The following is an 18,898-nucleotide window of genomic DNA, read 5'->3' as shown; positions in this document are numbered from 1 at the left end:
GGAATTCAACAACCTTCCAAAAAAAAAACCATCCCAAGAAAAGGCGGAGCAAAGCCCCGGCAATCCCAACGGCTGGCAGAGGGAAAAACGGGATTTCAGGGCTGGGGATAACGGAGCGACCCCGAGCCCCCGGCCCCGCGGCACAAAGGCTCCGCTCGAGCAGAAAACGACCCGAAACGAGCAAATCAATCAAAAAAAAATAAAAATAAAAATAAAAATCTCCGCTCCTCAGCAGGGGAGGGGACACCTCCTGCTTCCTGCCCGGAAGAGCCGGGAATCCCGGGAAAAGGGCCCCGATCCCGGCTCCTGGCTGGGAATGTCCGACCGCAGCGGGTCAGGGGAAGGCCTGGGCGTGTTACGGGGGAGAAGGATGGGCCGTGAGGTCTAAAGGGTTCAGAATATCCAGGGAAAACGGGATTCCAGGGATAATGGGATTCCAGGGAAAACGGATTCCAGGGATAACGGAATCCAGGGATAACGGGATTCCAGGGATAACGGATTCCAGGGAAAACGGATTCCAGGGATAACGGGATTCCAGGGATAACGGGATTCCAGGGATAGCGGATTCCAGGGATAACGGAATCCAGGGATAACGGAATCCAGGGATAACGGGATTCCAGGGATAACAGAATCCAGGGATAGCGGATTCCAGGGATAATGGATTCCAGGGATATCGGATTCCAGGGATAACGGAATTCCAGGGATAACGGGATTCCAGGGATAACGGATTCCAGGGATAACGGAATCCAGGGATAACGGAATCCAGGGATAACGGGATTCCAGGGATAACGGGATTCCAGGGATAACAGAATCCAGGGATAGCGGATTCCAGGGATAATGGATTCCAGGGATATCGGATTCCAGGGATAACGGAATTCCAGGAATAACGGGATTCCAGGGATAACGGGATTCCAGGGATAACGGGATTCCAGGGATAACAGAATCCAGGGATAGCGGATTCCAGGGATAATGGATTCCAGGGATATCGGATTCCAGGGATAACGGGATTCCAGGGATAACGGATTCCAGGGATAACGGAATCCAGGGATAACGGGATTCCAGGGAAAAGAGCATCCAGGGATACTGGAATCCAGGGATAACGGATTCCAGGGATATCGGAATCCAGGCATAATGGAATCAAGGGACAACGGAATGCAGGGATAACAGAATCCACAGGAAAGAGCATCCAGGGATATTGGAATCCAGGGACAACGGAATCCAGGGACAACGGAATCCAGGGATAACGGAATCCAGGGATAACGGAATCCAGGGACATTGGAATCCAGGGATAACGGATTCCAGGGATAATGGAATCCAGGGATAACAGAATCCAGGGAAAAGAGCATCCAGGGATATTGGAATCCAGGGACAATGGAATCCAGGGATAACGGAATGCAGGGATATTGGAATCCCGGGATATCAGCGTCCAAGCTTTATCCGCGCCCGAGGTGCCGCTGGCATCACACCAGACACCCCCGGCGGCTCCCAGTTCCCATCCCTAACTTCCCTGACTCCCAAACCCCTTCCCCAACCTCCCCAATCCTCGTTTTCCCTCCAAAGGCATTCCCAGCCCGTCTGCCGCCGCTCCGGGGCCCGGCACAGGCAGTTCTCCCGGCGGTCCTCTCCTGAGGAAGGGATGTTTAACTGGGAACACTGGGAGCAGCTGGGATGGCTCCGGGCAGCATTCCCAGCTCCAGGAATCATTCCCAGCTCCAGGAATCATTCCCATTTTCCCACGGGGTGGGAAATGACCTTAAATCCCATCCCATTCCAAGCCCGGCACCTCCAGCAATCCCGCGCTTGTTCCAAGTTTTCCTCGGACGCTTCCAGGGACGGAGCAGCCACAGCTGCTCCGGGAACGACAGGCGAACAGAATCCAGAAAATCCCGAGGATTCTCTTGGAGCATGAGATCAGTGATCCGTGAAAATCCCGGGATTTTACAGCTGGGAGCGCACAGGGAGCTGCTCAGATCCAAGCTGTGAATTCCTGCTTTTTTGGGGGATTTTTTGGGGTTTTTTTTTTGGGTGGGGCAGCAGAAAACGAGGATTTTTTTTGTTTTCCCGAAAAAAACCTTCCCCCTCTGGATCAGAGCTCTGCCGTGACACAATTTATATCGAATCATTCCATTGATATAATTTATATTAAACGATGACACGTCCGGAGGGTGGAACAGCTCCGCAGGGAACGGCCACGTTCCCGAGGCTCCCGATATCCCACGGTTCCACCCGCCCGGAAAAGCTTCCCAAATCCCACCAATTCCAACCCAAAGTTCTCCCTTCGCTGTCCCCCCAGGGTCAGGAAAAAAAAACGGGAGAGGAGGAAAGGCTCCAGCTTTTTGTTTTTTGTTTTTTTTGCCTCCGGGATAATTCCGGATGCGTCCTCCCCCGGCTGGAGGAGCGCTCCCAACGGTGGCCGTGACGCACCGGGGGTTTGTTTTCCGATTAAGATAAAAAATATCCCAAAAAACCCCCCAAAAAATTCCCAAAAAAAAGCTGAATCCCAAGGGATAAAGCAAAAAAAAAAAACCCCAAACAACCCCTAACCTGAAATTACGGCGATTTTCCGCGCCCCGTGCTCCTCCCTGGCGATCCTTTCCGCCTCCTCCATCAGCAGCATTCCAAAGCCCTGGAATGGCGGGAACGACGAAAAAAAAAAAAGGGGAAATTCCGTCAAAACAGAAGCCGAGAGCGAGGTCAGGATGTGAAAATCAACTTCCAAGAGACGGGGATTTTTGGGAATGACCCAGGGACGGGGAAAGGAACGTTGCGGGGGTTGGGATCAACGATAAATTCCTCAGGGAATTTTTGCGTTTTTGCCGCTCGTCGCGGAATTCTTCACTGGAGCTCCCCGAGTGTCCGACTGGTTCTCCACGGGCAGGAAGGGGATGGGGTTGAATGGATCCCCCGATGGGAATTCATCCTGGGATTTGAAAACTGGGAATTCCCAACGCCGGAGGGCTGGGACTGGTGGGAGATGGGGAAGGAATTCCCGGCGGGGCTGGAATTCCCGGAGAATCCCTGGGAGCGTCCAAGGAAAGGTTGGAGCATCCTGGGATGGTGGGGTTGGAATGGGATGGGACTGAAGGCTCATGGATCCATTCCGGGATTCTGGGATCCAGGACGCTCAGGATCCATCCCGAGAGGTTTTCCTGGAATTCGGGGATGGAAAAGGGGAGACCCTTCCTGGAGTCCCCAATTCCCAGGGAATTCCCAAAATTCCTTCCCGGAATAGGAGTCGGGATGGGGCTGGATCCAATCGCAAGCTGGGAATGGAGGGAATTCCCTGGGAAAGGGGAGCTTGGGGTGGGATCTTGGGAAGGAATTCCCGGCTGGAAGGGCGGGGAGGGGCTGGAATTCCCAGAGAATCCCTGGGAGCGTCCAAGAAAAGGAATTTGGGGTGCTGTAATTCCAGCCTGGTTTGGGTCCTTAAATCCCACCCCAGCGCATCCCACGATCCCAGGGTGCTCCAGCCTTTCCGGGGACACTCCCAGGGATCCAGGGATTCCTGGGAATTCCAGCGGAATTCCTTCCCCTGAGCAGGAATTAAGGAACAAAGGAAGAGCAGAGGCCAATTAGCACCGCAGCTCCCGAGGGCTGGGAACGGAACAGCTCCGGCAGCAGCCGGGAAGGAATTGTTTTAAAATCTCAAAAGATTTTTTTTTAAAAATCTCAAAAGATTTTTTTTAAAAATCTCAAAAGATTTTTTTTAAAAATCTCAAAAGATTTTTTTAAAATCTCAAAAGATTTTTTTAAATCTCAAAAGATTTTTTTCTAAAAATCTCAAAAGATTTTCTTTTAAAATCTCAAAAGATTTTTTTCTAAAAATCTCAGTTTTTTTAAAAAAAATCTCAAAAGATTTATATTTTAAAAAATCTCAAAAGATTTCTTTTAAAATCTCAAAAGATTTTTTTTAAATCTCAAAAGATTTTTTTCTAAAAATCTCAGATTTTTTTTAAAAAATCTCAAAAGATTTATTTTTAAAAAATCTCAAAAGATTTTTTTTTAAAATATCAAAAGATTCTTTTTTTTTAAATCTCAAAAGATTTTCTTTTAAAATCTCAAAAGATTTTTTTTAAATCTCAAAAGATTTTTTTTAAAAATCTCAAAAGATTTTCTTTTAAAATCTCAAAAGATTTTTTTTTAAAATATCAAAAGATTCTTTTTTTTTAAATCTCAAAAGATTTTCTTTTAAAATCTCAAAAGATTTTTGTTTTTTAAATCTCAAAAGATTTATTTTTAAAAATCTCAAAAGATTTTTTTAAATCTCAAAAGATTCTTTTTTTGAAATCTCAAAAGATTTTTTTTTTAAATCTCAAAAGATTTTTTTAAAAATATCAAAAGATTTTTTTTTAAATCTCAAAAGATTTTTTTTTTTTTTAAATCACAAAAGCTTTTTTTTTTCTTTTTAAAAAATCTCAGAGCCCCCGAAACGGCTTGGAATGTGATCCCACTGGGAAAAAATCCAGCCAAAAACCCCTTGGAAGAGCCAGAATTCCAGCAAAAAGGAGCTCAGGTCCCACCCCGGGCCTCTCGTGACTCGGAGCAGCCGAGAGAAATGAACTGAAATCCGGAATTTCTTTAGGGGAGAGATGGAAGGAGGAGGGAAACCCCGACAGCTCCAAACCCTCCCCCTTTTCCCTGTGAAATCCCATTAAATTCCAGGAATCGGGATCAGGGAGAACCTTCAATCCCATCCCATTCCAACCCCGACAGCTCCCAGTATTCCAGATTGCTCCAAACCCCATCCGAGCTGAACCGGGAAACTTTCCGGGACAATTCCCCGCCCCTAAAGCCGCCCTGGGTTCCCCTTTTCCCGGTGAAATCCCATTAAAAGCACGGAAAACCCTGGAAAACGCCGGTGCGGGTGAAACCTCTAACCCAGCGCAGCTCCCAAACGTTATTCCGTTATTTGAATCCAGGTTTGGGAATGCCTGGGGCTGGAATTTGGGAATTACCCGGGGCTGGAATTTGGGAATTACCTGGGGCTGGAATTTGGGAATTACCTGGTGCTGGAATTTGGGAATACCTGGGGCTGGAATTTGGGGGGATTGGGAACACCTGGGGCTGGAATTTGGGAACACCTGGGGCTGGAATTTGGGAATACCTGGGGCTGGAATTTGGGAATTATCTGGGGCTGGAATTTGGGAACACCTGGGGCTGGAATTTGGAGGGATTGGGAACACCTGGGGCTGGAATTTGGGAATTACCTGGGGCTGGAATTTGGGGGGATTGGGAACACCTGGTGCTGGAATTTGGGAACACCTGGGGCTGGAATTTGGGAATAGCTGGGGCTGGAATTTGGGAATTATCTGGGGCTGGAATTTGGGAACACCTGGGGCTGGAATTTGGGAACACCTGGGGCTGGAATTTGGGAATACCTGGGGCTGGAATTTGGGAATTACCTGGTGCTGGAATTCGGAGGGATTGGGAACACCTGGTGCTGGAATTTGGGAATTACCTGGGGCTGGAATTTGGGAATTACCTGGTGCTGGAATTTGGGAATACCTGGGGCTGGAATTTGGGGGGATTGGGAACACCTGGGGCTGGAATTTGGGAATTACCTGGGGCTGGAATTTGGAGGGATTGGGAATTACCTGGGGCTGGAATTTGGGAATTACCTGGTGCTGGAATTTGGGGGGATTGGGAACACCTGGGGCTGGAATTTGGGAATTACCTGGGGCTGGAATTTGGGAATACCTGGGGCTGGAATTTGGGAATTACCTGGGGCTGGAATTTGGGAACACCTGGCACTGGAATTTGGGAATTACCTGGTGCTGGAATTTGGAGGGATCCCGGCTGCTGACGGGCACCACGCTGCCGTAGACGTGCAATTCCCGGACGATGGAGACGCCGCCCTTGAGCTCCGGCCGGAAAGATTCCGGGGAGCTCTTCCGGAGGCGCAGGAGCCCCACCAGGATGTCCTGCTCGGGATCCTCGTAGGACAGGAACGTCTCCCAGCCCCCGTTGGCCACGTAATCCCGACGGATCAGCTCCACCTGGCCCAGGGGCGAGGAGGAAAAAGCAGGGAAAGAAAAAAAGGGGAAAATCTGAGAGCGAAGCCGATTCCGTGGATTGACAAATCAGAGCGAACTTCCAGGATGGGCTCTTCCCTAAAGGCAGTTTAATTCCGGGCGGGAATTTGGAACTGGCCACGTAATCCCGACGGATCCACACCTGATCCAGGAGGGGAGGGATGAGGAGGAAAAGGAGGGAAAAAAACAAAGGGGAATGTGCGGAGAGACCAAAGCTGGTTCCGTGGAATCCTTCGCATCGTCCAGAGCAAAGAGGAAGGGATTCCCTAAAGCCACGGGAATTCCAGACGGGAATCCCGCTGCCGGGATCCCCCGTGGTGACCTCCGGAGTCAGAATCACGCCTTGGCTGCGAAGGGACCTTCAATCCCATCCCTCTGGGAATTCCAGCCCAGCCAGGAATTCCTTCCCAAGATCCCACTTCTCCGAATTCCTCTTTCCCAGGGAATTCCCTCCATTCCCAGCCTGCGATTGGATCCGTCTCCATCCCAGCTCCTCTCTGGGAAAGGGATTTCGGGAATTCCCTGGGAACTGGGGACTCCAGGAAGGGTCTCCTTTCCCTTTTCCGAATTCCATAAAAACCCCTCGGCATGGATCCTGAGTGTCCTGGATCCCAGAATCCCGGAACGGTTTGGGATCCACGGACCTTCAATCCCATCCCATTCCAACCCCGACAGCTCCCAGTATTCCAGACTGCTCCAAACCCCATCCGAGCTGAACGTGGGGACAATTCAGGGACAATTCCCCGTCCCTAAACCCTCCCTGGGTTTCCCTTTTCCCGGTGAAATCCCGTTAAATGAGTGGAAATTATCTGGAAAACCCCTCTGGGGATGAAAGCTCTAACCCAGACCAGCTCCAAAACGTGTTTGATTCCTCCTCATCCCGACAGAATTCCCCTTTTTTTTTTCCAGGAAATCGGGATCAGCCCCCTCTCAGAGCTGTCGCTCCGACGTCTCCTCGCAGCAGTAATTTCATTTTCGAGCCTTTCCAACACCTCCCAACGCTCCGGATGGAAAAGGCGGCACCGGAAACATCCAGGATGGGGAAAACCGCCTCGAATCCGCTCCGGAAAAATCGGATTTTGGTAGGAAAAAAAACCCCAAAAAACCCAAAAAAACCAAAACCAAAAAAAACCCAAAACAAAAACCAAAAAACCAAACCAAACCAAACCAAACCCCACGCGGGACAGAAATTAACGTCGTTAATTTGGGGCGGTGGTTAATTAGGCAGAGCCTGGATCCCCTCTCCGGACAGGGGGATGTCGTTCGTTCGTTTGCAAAGCCCCAACAGATTTCCATGGAAAACGTGGTTTTTTTGGTTTTTTTTTTTTCTTTTTTCCCGGGATTTCTGCTCCTGCCCGTCACTCAGCCCCGCTGGAGCCGAACAAAGGGAATTTTTCCGCTTGGAAAAGCCCGGGATGAGCGATTTGCCGTCGGCTCCCTCCCCAAATTTACAATTTAGATCAGCGCCCGCCTCGGGCAACAACAACAACCAAAAAAACTCGGGAAGAGATTCCCGGGAATCTGCAGGAATCTGGGGAAAGAACGGGGTTGGGGTTTTTTTTCGGGGGGAGGGATTTTTGTGCGTTTCTTGTAAAAACGGGGAGCATTTCACTCGTCGCGGAGGGGAAAAGGAGAATAAAATTCCCAGGAATCTCCGACTGGAAAAACCTTCCAGCCGCTGAACTCCGGGAATATTCTCCAGACTCTGCCAACCGAGCTCCTTGAAGCCTGAGGAACGAGAACTTTGGGAATTTCTGGGCGCTGACACTTCCAGATTCGCCGGAATTTGTGGCCGGCTTTGGGAATTCGGATCAGGAGAAGGGTGGGAGGTGGTTTGGAAGCGGCTCCCTGATCCAGCTTTTCCCCCAAACAATTCCTGCTGGAATTCAGCTCCGTCGGAAGCGAAAAAGGACGAAAATCCAGGATCGTTCCGCTCCTTCCGGAACGTCAGCAAAGGGACAGGAAATTTCCGGGATACGGGGCATTCCCAAATCATGGATATTCCCAAATCAGGGATATTCCCAGGTTGATCCCTCCCGACCCAAAGCATTCCAGGATTCTGGAATCTCCTCAACCGTTGTTTTTTTTTTTTTCCTCCTCTCCCACGAGCCCAACCATGGTTTTTTTTCCTGGACGGTTTTAGGATTTTGGGAACGGAAACCACCCGGATGAACGCGGATTTAAATAAATTCTGTTTGCCTGAAAAATGTCCGAATTCACCCGAAAAAAACCCCCAAAAAGCTCTAAATTCGTATTCCCAACGGACACGGGGCGTTTGCTGCGTTTCCCAAAATCCGGATTGGAACGGGGAGGGGAAAAAAGGGGAGGAGGTGGATTATTTCCCGGAAGCGCAAACACGCCAAACCCGCTGCGGCGGTCGCTTTGTTCAACACCGTGATCCCCGGATTTCCTCGGGAAAAAAAAAATGAAAAAAAAAATTCCGGGGAATTTTAAAAAAAAAAGGGAATTTTTTTTTTTTTACCTGGTAGGGCCTGACTTTGTGGTGGATTTCCTGGATTCCGACCTCTCTCGTCCTCACGTCGCGGCACTGGGAGGAGGAAAGCAAAAAAATAAATGGGAATGGGAGGGGAAGGAGGTGGAGCTCCGAGCATGGAAAATTCCAGAAAATCCCTGGCTTCCAAACCTCCTGGGAGAGCTGCAAGGGGTGAATTCCCAACGGGAGAGGTTGGAATGGTGAAGGGAAAAATGAGAGGGGAGGAAAAAAAAAAAATAATCAATCCCAGAGGATAAAATTCCCAAGCTGCAGGGCCTGGAGGGAAAGGAAATATCCAGGGGAAAAAAAAGATTTCGGGATTGGGAAGGCGGAACATGGGGAAGATCTGAATCCTGGAAGAAAAAGGTTTGGGATTTCACCGAACTTCTTGATTTTCAAGGAAAAAAACGATTCCGGAAATCCCAAATATCCCATCCCAACCCCACCATCCCAGGGGGCTCCGGCTTTTCCTTGGATGCTCCCAGGGATTCTCTGGGAATTCCAGCCCAGAAATTCCTTCCCAAATCCCATTTTTTTGCCCCCCGTTTCCCAGGGAATTCCCTCCATTCCCAGCCTGGGAGTGGGATTGGATGCAGCCCCATCCAGGAAGGAATTTTGGGAATTCCCTGGGAATTCAGGACTCCAGGCAGGGTCTCCCTTCCCTTTTCCATCCCCGAATTCCATAAAACCCCCTCGGAATGGATCCTGAGTGTCCTGGATCCCAGAATCCCGGAACGGTTTGGGATGGGATTCAGATTTGGGAGTTTCTCTCTCCAATTGTTCCCTCAGAGAAAGGCAGGAGGATCCAAAAAGGAATTTTCCCCCCCCCCGCCCTTTTCCCTCTGATTTCCAGGGCTCCAATTCCGCTCAAGAAATGGGAAAAACTTGGGAAAAAGTTGAGGAGAAAATGGGGGGAAAATGGGGAAAAAATGGGAAAAAATGGAGAAAAAAATGGGGGGAAAATGGGGAAAAAATGGGGGGAAAATGGGGGAAAAATGGGGAAAAAACAGGAAGAAATTGGGGGGAAAATGGGGAAAAAATGGGGAAAAAATGGGAAAAAATTGGGGGAAAAAATAGGAAGAAATTGGGGAGAAAATGGGGAAAAATGGGGAAAAAATGGGGGAAAAAAGGGGAAAATTTGGGGGGGAAATGGGGAAAAAATGGGGGAAAAAGGGGAAAAAATGGGGGAAAAAAGGGGAAAATTTGGGGGGAAAATGGGGAAAAAATGGGGGGAAAATGGGGGGAAAATGGGGGAAAAATGGGGAAAAAATGGGAAGAAATTGGGGGGAAAAAGGGAGAAAATTGGGGAAAAATGGGGAAAAAATGGGGAAAAATGGGAAAAAGGGAGAAAATTGGGGAAAAATGGGGAAAAAATGGGGAAAAGTTGGAAAAAAATGGGAAAAAATGGGAAAAATGGGGAAAAATGGGAAAAAGTTGGAAAAAGTTGGAAAAATGGGAAAAAGTTGGGAAAAATGGTGAAAAAATGAGGAAAAGTTGGAAAAAAGGGGGGAAAATGGGGAAAAATTGGGGGAAAATGGGAAAATGGTGAAAAAATGGGGGAAAGTTGGAAAAAAAGGGGAAAAATGGGAAAAAATGGGGAAAAATTGGGAAAAATGGTGAAAAAATGGGGAAAAATTGGGAAAAATGGTGAAAAAATGGGGAAAAATTGGGAAAAATGGTGAAAAAATGGGGAAAAATTGGCAAAAAATCGGAAAAAATGGGGAAAGATTGGGAAAAAATGGGGAAAAAATTGTGGAAAAAATGGGGGAAATTTGGAAAAAAATGGGAAAAAATTGGGAAAAATGGTGAAAAAATGAGGAAAAGTTGGAAAAAAGGGGAAAAAATGGGGAAAAATTGGGGAGAAAAATGGGAAAATGGTGAAAAAATGGGGGAAGTTGGAAAAAAAGGGGAAAATGGGAAAAAATGGGGAAAAATTGGGAAAAATGGTGAAAAAATGGGGAAAAATTGGCAAAAAATCGGAAAAAATGGGGAAAGATTGGGAAAAAATGGGGAAAAAATTGTGGAAAAAATGGGGAAAATTTGGAAAAAAATGGGAAAAAATTGGGAAAAATGGTGAAAAAATGGGGGAAAGTTGGAAAAAAGGGGAAAAACGGGAAAAAATTGAGAAAAATGGTGAAAAAATCAGAAAAAATGGGGAAAGATTGGGAAAAAATGGGAAAAAATTGTGGGAAAAATGGGAAAAAATTGGGGGAAAATTGTGAAAAAAATGGGGGAAAATGGGAAAAAAATTGTGAAAAAATGGGGAAAAATTGGGAAAAAATGGGAAAAAATTGTGAAAAAAATGGGGAAAAATTGTGAAAAAATGGGAAAAATGGGGGAAAAAACCCCGGGATTCCACCACCCAGTTCCCAGGTGCGTTCCGGAGAGGGGTGGAAGAGCAGCACCGAAATTCACCGAGACAACAGCAGCTCTTCAGCGAGGTGCTTTTTTCCGCTTTTCAGTCGTTAATTTGGTTTTTTGGGGTTTTTTTTTTTTTCTTCCATTATTGATTATTTTTTTTTAAAATAATTATTAAGTATTTCACGGCGTTTTATTTTAACGGAATACAAATTATTTACCAAAAATGTCTCATAAAAAGTTTTAAATGGCGATGAGTGATTTTTTTTTTGTTACGGCTTACAAGTTCTTTTTTAAAAAATTCGTTTTAGGGCATTTTATGAGGCTTCACGATAAAAGGAATATGAATTATTTATTAAAAGAAAATTGTTCCGTGAAACGGTTTAAATGATTATTAATTATTTTCGAGGAATCCTACCTGCGTCCCAAGGTCCTTCATCCTGGCCAGGGCGAGCTCCCGCAGGTTCCCGTGCTCCACCCCGGAGCTGACCAGAGGCATTGGGATATCCCTGCAAATAGGAAAAGGAATAAAAAAAAAAAAAAAAAAGAGGAAAATCCAAAATTTTAAACAGTTGGATTAGCAGGGAATTCACCAAAAAAACGCCATCGGGCCAAAAATCCCGAATTTGCTCGATCCCCGAGTCCGCCGAATGCCCAAATTCTCCGAATTCCTTCGGCGTCGAGGTTTTTTTGGTTGGATTGGAAATAAAACACGACTGAAAGAAGGGGGGAAAAAAAAAAACAAAACCCCAAACAAACGAAGGGAAAAGCAGAAGAAAAAAAACGAAAAGATGAAGATTTGAGGAGGAAAAAAAAAAAACCACCTGGATATAAATCTTTAACAATCCTAAAAAAAAAATGTTTTTGTTTGTTTTTTTTTTTTTCCCCCTCGGTTCTTCACGTGGGAATCTGGGAAGAAAACCGAAAAAAAAAAAAAGGGATCATCCAGATGTTCGTAAATATCTGGTGCTGGAGAAATTGGGAAATTTAGGGGAAAATCCATCCGAATGACAACTTTTCCACAGTGGGATTGTTGATGTTTCACTTCAAAAGCCGGGAGAAATCCTGCCGGGAATTCTGGGCTGTTCCCACGGGAATGGGAATCCCCGGCCCGAGGACGGCAGGAATCCGAAGATCCCCAAGGAAGGAGCTGAAAAGGAAAAATTGGGAGCAGCTTTGGCCTCCCGGGTGGTTTTTGTCCCACGGAGGTGACAAATTGGGATCCCTATTTTTTTTATTTCTTTTTTTAGGGAAAGGAGGATTTCTGATTTCGGGCTCGGGATGTTGGCTCCTCCCGCCCCACCCCGATAAAATCCCACCTGTTCATCCCCCCAAAATCTCTCAGATTTCCAGGGAATTCGGGGACACGGGATCCAGCTGTGCACCAGGTTGGCCCCAAACATTCCTGGGTGAGTTTTTTTCCCTCAGCTGAATATCCCCAAAATCCCACCTGGAGCTCGGGATGCTCAGGGAATTGGGGCCGTTAATGAAATTGAGGAATTGATTAATTAATCAATTAATCAGTGCCGGATCTGTTCAAGTCCTGGTGGATTTCCCTTCCCACCCGTGAGCAGCTTCTGGGTTTGGCAGGAGCTGGGTAAAAAGAAATAAAGGAATCGAAGGGTCCCAAACCCGATCCTTGTTCCCAAACCCCATCCATTGGGAGGGAAAGAGGGAAGAAAAAAAAGGGGAAAAAAAAAGAAAAAAAAAGGAATTTTCTTTAATTTTGTCGAACAAAAATAAAGGGCTGGAAAGGACCTTAAATCCCATCCCAACCCCGACACCTCCCACGATGCCAGGCTGCTCCAAGCCGCCATCCAACCTCTCCTGGGACAATTCCAGGGATGGCAATTCCCAAAATCCCATCCATCCCCGCCCTCCGGGGGAAATCCTTTCCCTGTGTCCCGTCCCTCCAAGCTTTCCCTGGGAAAAACAAAACAAAAACCAAAAAAAAAAAAAAGGATTTGTTTATTTTTTCTTTTTCCCTCCCAAACCCACAGGATCTGGGGAGAATAATTCCTCGCGTCTTGCCCAGAACTCCGAGGAAAATTCCTCCAGCAGGGCGTTTATCCAGGGATTCCTCTTGAGTCAACAAAGACCCTGCAGAGGCCACAAAATTCCCTCCAAAGAGCCGCAATTTCGGGGAAAAACCTCGGATCCGCAGGGATAATCCAGGGAATAACATGGAGCGGCTTCCAAAAAAACATCAGGCCGGGTGGATTTTCCCTCCGGGAACGCGGATAAAATAATCCCGACGCGCTCCTGCCCCGGGGTTTTTCAGCTAAATCCAGGGAATTTTAACCAAAATCCCGCTGATCAAAGGTGGATTACAACCCAGAGCCGCTCACCCGCCTGCTGGGGAGCGAAGGGAATTAAAACGACGACGGGGGGAAAGGAGATTCCGAAGGAAGGAAAAAAAGCAAGGGATGGGTTTTCCGCGCCCGCTTTGGATCATCCAGACCAACTCCAGCCCCTCCCCCGGACAATGCCAGCTCATTTAAATGCTAAATTAATTAAGGACGCGGGGGGTTAAATGCTGGCTCGATTAAAGGTAACGAGCAATCTGCCAGCCAGGTTTATTCCACCTCCTGGTTTTTTTTCCCAACATTTGCCTTCCTGGGGTTTCTCGGGGGAGCAGCTCCCAGGGGGAATTCTGGGATCTGGCTCGGGGCTCCGCCCCTTTTTTGAGGAAAAAGATTTCCTTTCCTCGTCTCTCAGTCATCAGAGTGAGGGGAAAATCCACAGAAACCACCGAAATCCGAGGGAAAAAAACCAAAAAACCCCTGGAGGTGAGTGACGCCTCCTCCCGGGGATGACGAGGATCCCAAATATTTGGGATAAACGGGGTATTTTTGGGGGAATGTTCAGGAGTATTTGGGATAAATAAATCTGGGATTGAGGATCGGCCTGAGAGTTGTCTCCTCCTCCAGGCACTCGCGGGCAGCAGCTCGTTTTTTATAAAAACGCCGATTTCACGGGACCACGGAATTGGTAAGGTTGGAAAAGACCTTTGGATCACCGAGGACGGGTGTTAAATCCCGGCCTCAGGGGATCCACGTCCACGGGATCTTACACAACTCCAGGGATGGCGATTCCACCTTTCCCAAGCCATTTTCCCTGGATTTCCTGGAGCAGGGAGATTCTTTTCACGGTGTTTTCTCATTGGTGCCTCCCACGTCCCGCCCCTGCTCAATAAACGGATTGTTTTGGGTTTGGGATGGACACAAACACCGGGATTTTCCTCCAAAATCCGGTCCCAGGGGACAGGGATCGCAGAGAGCGGCTCTCAGAGCTTGGGGATCGTGGAATTCTGGAGGGTTTGGGTGGGAAGGGGCCTTAGATCCCATCCCATTCCAATCCCGACTATCCCAGCGTGCTCCAAAGCCCGTCCAACCTTTCCTTGGACGCTCCCAGGCATGGAGCAAGCCTCAGTTCCCCTGGGAATTCCAGCCCACTCCCAGGGAAGAACTCCTTCCCGACATCGAATCCAAACGTTTCCCAGTTTTCCCACTACAATTGGGATTTCCCAATGTTTAGTCCCCATTTTCAATCCAAACCCGCTCTCAGTTCAAATTTGGTTCAGCCAAATCCGTGCCAGGAGCAGCCCACGGATGATTCAGGATGGGATTTTGGGATATCCGCGACTCCACGATTTGGGAGTTTTGGCTTCGGCCAAATATCCTGTTCCCAACTCACACGGCGTCACCAAAAAGCAACTCAAGAATTTCAGGACTTTGCAGAGGAGAGATAAAAAATCCCAGATTTCCACGAGAAAGTTCCAGGCAGCAGGAAAAGGGGAATATCACGACTCGGATGGAAGCAAATCAGCAGCAGCAAAGCCTTTTCCAGGCCTGAATTCCTCAGGGAAAAGATTCCCGCCATCCCAAAGAATAAACCTGCTGGATTTAGATCCTGATGGTGCCGTGGGGAAAACAACAACAAAAAAAAAATTTGTGAGGAGAGCAGGGAAGCAGCTCTGGGATCCCAGCCCTGATCAAGAATTCCCAAATTTCCTGCCTCATCCCATGCAAGGCTCCTCCTCGTTTTCTTATTTTCCAATCAATGCTCATATTCCATAATATTTATTTTTTTTGTTATTTTTAGAAGGTTCAGGGGTGGAATTAAAGGAGCTTTAAGGTCTTTTCCAGCCTGAATCATCCGATGATTCCACGATCCGGGGATTTTCCATTTTCCATCCCAGATTCACGTTTATGCCCACATTTATCCTTCCAGAAAGAGACTGATGCTGCCCAGCACACGTAATTCCAAGTTATTTTCCTGAAAACGGGGAATATTCCAGGATTTACCGGGCTAGAGCATCAACGCTTCCAGCTCTGAAAGGAATTATCCCGAAAAAAAAAAAAAAATAGGAAAAGCTTTTTCCTGGCGTGTTTGTATTCCAGACCAAGACTTTAAGGAGTTCTTCAGATCTCTTGATTTACAGCAAAATCCCTGAGTCTGATGCTGAAATTCCCTGGATTCCTTCTCGTTCCAGGAGTCGAACTTCCCTGAATTCCCTCTCATTCCAGATGTCAAACTTCCCTGAATTCCCTCTCATTCCAGATTCCAAACATCCCCGGATTCCCTCTCATTCCAGATGTCAAATTTCCCTGGATTCCCTCTCATTCCAGATGTCGAATTTCCCCGGATTCCCTCTCATTCCAGATGTCGAATTTCCCCGGATTCCCTCTCATTCCAGATGTCAAACTTCCCTGAATTCCCTCTCATTCCAGATGTCAAACTTCCCTGAATTCCCTCTCATTCCAGATGTCAAACATCCCTGAATTTCCGCTCAATCCAGATTCCAAACATCCCCGAATTTCCGCTCAATCCAGATTCCAAACATCCCCGGATTCCCTCTCATTCCAGATTCCAAACATCCCTGAATTCCCTCTCATTCCAGATGTCAAACATCCCCGGATTCCCTCTCATTCCAGATGTCAAATTTCCCTGGATTCCCTCTCATTCCAGATGTCGAATTTCCCCGGATTCCCTCTCATTCCAGATGTCAAACATCCCCGGATTCCCTCTCATTCCAGATTTCAAACAACCCTGAATTCCCTCTCATCCCATTCCCGCTTCCTGCCGGTGCATCCTCTTTTCCAAAGCTGCTTCCCAGCTCTTTTAATTTCCATGTCCTTGTAAATCAACCCGATTTTGAGCAAAAATCAATTTTTAAATAATTCACCAACTCCGCTTTAATCCCTGAATCCCGGTTTTCTTCCCCGAAGCCGCCCAGTGTTCCCGGCCTTCAGTCCCTTCCTGCCCTGAGAATTCCCTCTGCTCATTCCCACCCTGCCGCAACTCCAGGCAAAAATCCAAGGAAAACAGTCCAGACAGGTGAGGAATCCTGCATGAGGCTTCCTGGGAGAGGATCATGTGGGATCCATCCCACTATCCACCGTGGGATCCACCCAATTAATTATCCACCGTGGGATCCATCCAATTAATTATCCACCATGGGACCCCTCCAATTAATTATTCGTCATGGGATCCATCCCATTATCCACTTTGGGATCCACCCAATTAATTATCCGCCGTGGGATCCATCCAATTAATTATCCATCATGGGATCCATCCAATTAATTATTCATCATGGGATCCATCCCATTATCCACCATGGGATCCACCCAATTAATTATCCACCACGCGATCCATCCCATTATCCATCTTGGGATCCACCAAATTCATGATCCACCGTGGGACCCATCCAATTAATTATCCATCACGGGATCCACCCAGATAATTATCCACCACTGGACTCATCCAATTAATTATCTATCATGGGATCCATCCCATTATCCATCAAGGGATCTACCCAATTCACCATGCAGCACGGGATCCATGCAATTGATTACCCACCGTGGGATCCATCCAATTAATTGTCCATCACGGGATCCATCCCATTATCCACCATCGAATCCATCCCATTACCCAGTACAGGATCCATCCCATCGTCCATCTTGGGATCCACCCAATTAATTATCCACTGTGGGATCCGTCCAATTAATGATCCATCACGGGATCCATCCCATTATCCAATATCGAATTCATCCCATTACCCATTTCAGGATCCACCCAATTAATTATCCACCATGGGATCCATCCAATTAATTATCCATCACGGGATCCATCCCATTATCCACCATCGAATCCATCCTATTACCCAGTACAGGATCCATCCCATTATCCATCTTGGGATCCATCCAATTAATTACCCACCGTGGGATCCATCCAATTAATGATCCATCACGCCATCCATCCCATTATCTACCATCAAATCCATCCCATTACCCATTTCAGGATCCATCACATTATCCACCTTGGGATCCACCCAGTTAATTATCCACCACGGGATCCATCCAATTAATTAGCCGCCATGGGATCCATCCCATAATTCATCACGGGATCCACCCAATTAATTATCCACCGTGGGATCCATCCAATAAATTATCCATCACAGGATCCATCCCATTATCCACCATCAAATCCATCCCACTACCCATTTCAGGATCCATCCCATTATCTACCTTGGGATCCACCCAGTTAATTATCCACCACGGGATCCATCCAATTAATTAGCCACCATGGGATCCATCCCATAATTCATCACGGGATCCACCCAATTAATTATCCACCGTGGGATCCATCCAATAAATTATCCATCACAGGATCCATCCCATTATCCATCATTGAATCCATCCCATTACCTAGTACAGGATCCAACCCATTACCCATTACAGGATCCACCCAATTAATTATCCACCATGGGATCCATCCAATTAATTACCCATAACGGGATCCATCCCATTATCCATCTTGGGATCCACCCAATTAATTATCCACCATGGGATCCATCGTATTATTTACCCATCAAAGGATCCATCCCACAGTTCATCACGGGATGCACCCAATTAATTATCCACCAGGGGACCCATCCAATAAATTATTCATCACGGGATCCACCCCATCATCCATCTTGGGATCACCCCAATTCATTACCCACCATGGGATCCACCCAATTAATTATCCATCATCGAATCCATCCCACTACCCATTACACGACCCATCCAATTATCCACCATGGCATTCATCCCAATTAAGCACCATGGGATGCACCCGATTAATTATCTGCCGTGGGACCCATCCAATTAATTACCCACCATGGGATCCACCCCATCATCCCTCCGGATCCCCCCAGCCCTGGGTGCTGCCCCCGGCGGAAGCGGCACCTCCAGAAATTCCTGGGAATTTCCCACTTCCCAAGCTCCTCATCCCTCTTGGCCTTTCCCACCTGAACCGAGAGGCAGCAGCTTCAAGACCTTCGCCTAATTAACAATTAAGGCCAGGAGATAACGAAGGCTGAGTAAGCCTGGGCCGCAATTAAAGAATTAAAGCCAGAACCCATCCCGGGGGCAGCGAGGAGATGATTCCAGGAGGGAATTACTTACCTCTGGACACGGTACACGCGCGTCCAGGGCGGCACCAGGGCCAGGATCCTGGCCACCAGATCCACCAGGGTGCTGGGGGGGTAACTCCGGTATCTCCCGGTTTTCCAGAGCTCGTAGAGCCCCGTGCCGCGGATCACCAGCGTCGGGTAGAGCTTCATGCCGTCGGGGCGGAACGCGGGGTTCTCAAAAAACTCCTGGAGAAACCAGATTGAAAAAGGGTGAGGGGGCGGTGGGGGAGAAAAGAGTCGAATCAAAAAGAGTCAAATCAAAAAGAGTCGAATCAAAAAAGAGTCGAATCAAAAAGAGTCGAATCAAAAAGAGTCGAATCAAAAAAGAGTCGAATCAAAAAGAGTCGAATCAAAAAGAGTTGAATCAAAAAGAGTCAAATCAAAGAGTCGAATCAAAAAGAGTTGAATCAAAAAGAGTCGAATCAAAAAGAGTTGAATCAAAAAGAGTCGAATCAAAAAAGAGTCGAATCAAAAAGAGTCGAATCAAAAAGAGTCGAATCAAAAAGAGTCGAATCAAAAAAGAGTCGAATCAAGAAAGAGTCGAATCAAGAAAGA

The 18,898-nt window shown here is 47.3% G+C and overlaps 1 protein-coding gene across 1 annotated transcript in view; it reads right to left on the bottom strand.

The window, feature by feature from the left end:
* LOC136304923 (elongator complex protein 3) overlaps nt 1-18,898 on the bottom strand; it is a 58,626-nt gene that overhangs the window by 11,974 nt on the left and 27,754 nt on the right. Inside the window, exons 3-7 of the mRNA XM_066208341.1 lie at nt 18,336-18,529; nt 11,303-11,393; nt 8,515-8,580; nt 5,769-5,996; nt 2,545-2,626 (exon numbers count right to left, since the gene is read on the bottom strand). Of these exons, the coding sequence (XP_066064438.1) occupies nt 2,545-2,626; nt 5,769-5,996; nt 8,515-8,580; nt 11,303-11,393; nt 18,336-18,529 (661 nt within the window). The remainder of the gene's footprint in view (nt 1-2,544; nt 2,627-5,768; nt 5,997-8,514; nt 8,581-11,302; nt 11,394-18,335; nt 18,530-18,898) is intronic.

This window comes from Chamaea fasciata, unplaced genomic scaffold, assembly GCF_029207755.1.
Source record: "Chamaea fasciata isolate MVZ Bird 193981 ecotype frontalis unplaced genomic scaffold, bChaFas1.0.hap1 SCAF_220, whole genome shotgun sequence".
Classification (NCBI taxonomy): domain Eukaryota; kingdom Metazoa; phylum Chordata; class Aves; order Passeriformes; family Sylviidae; genus Chamaea; species Chamaea fasciata.
Note: the sequence above shows the minus strand (reverse complement) of the source record. Positions and strands in the feature narration are given on the sequence as shown.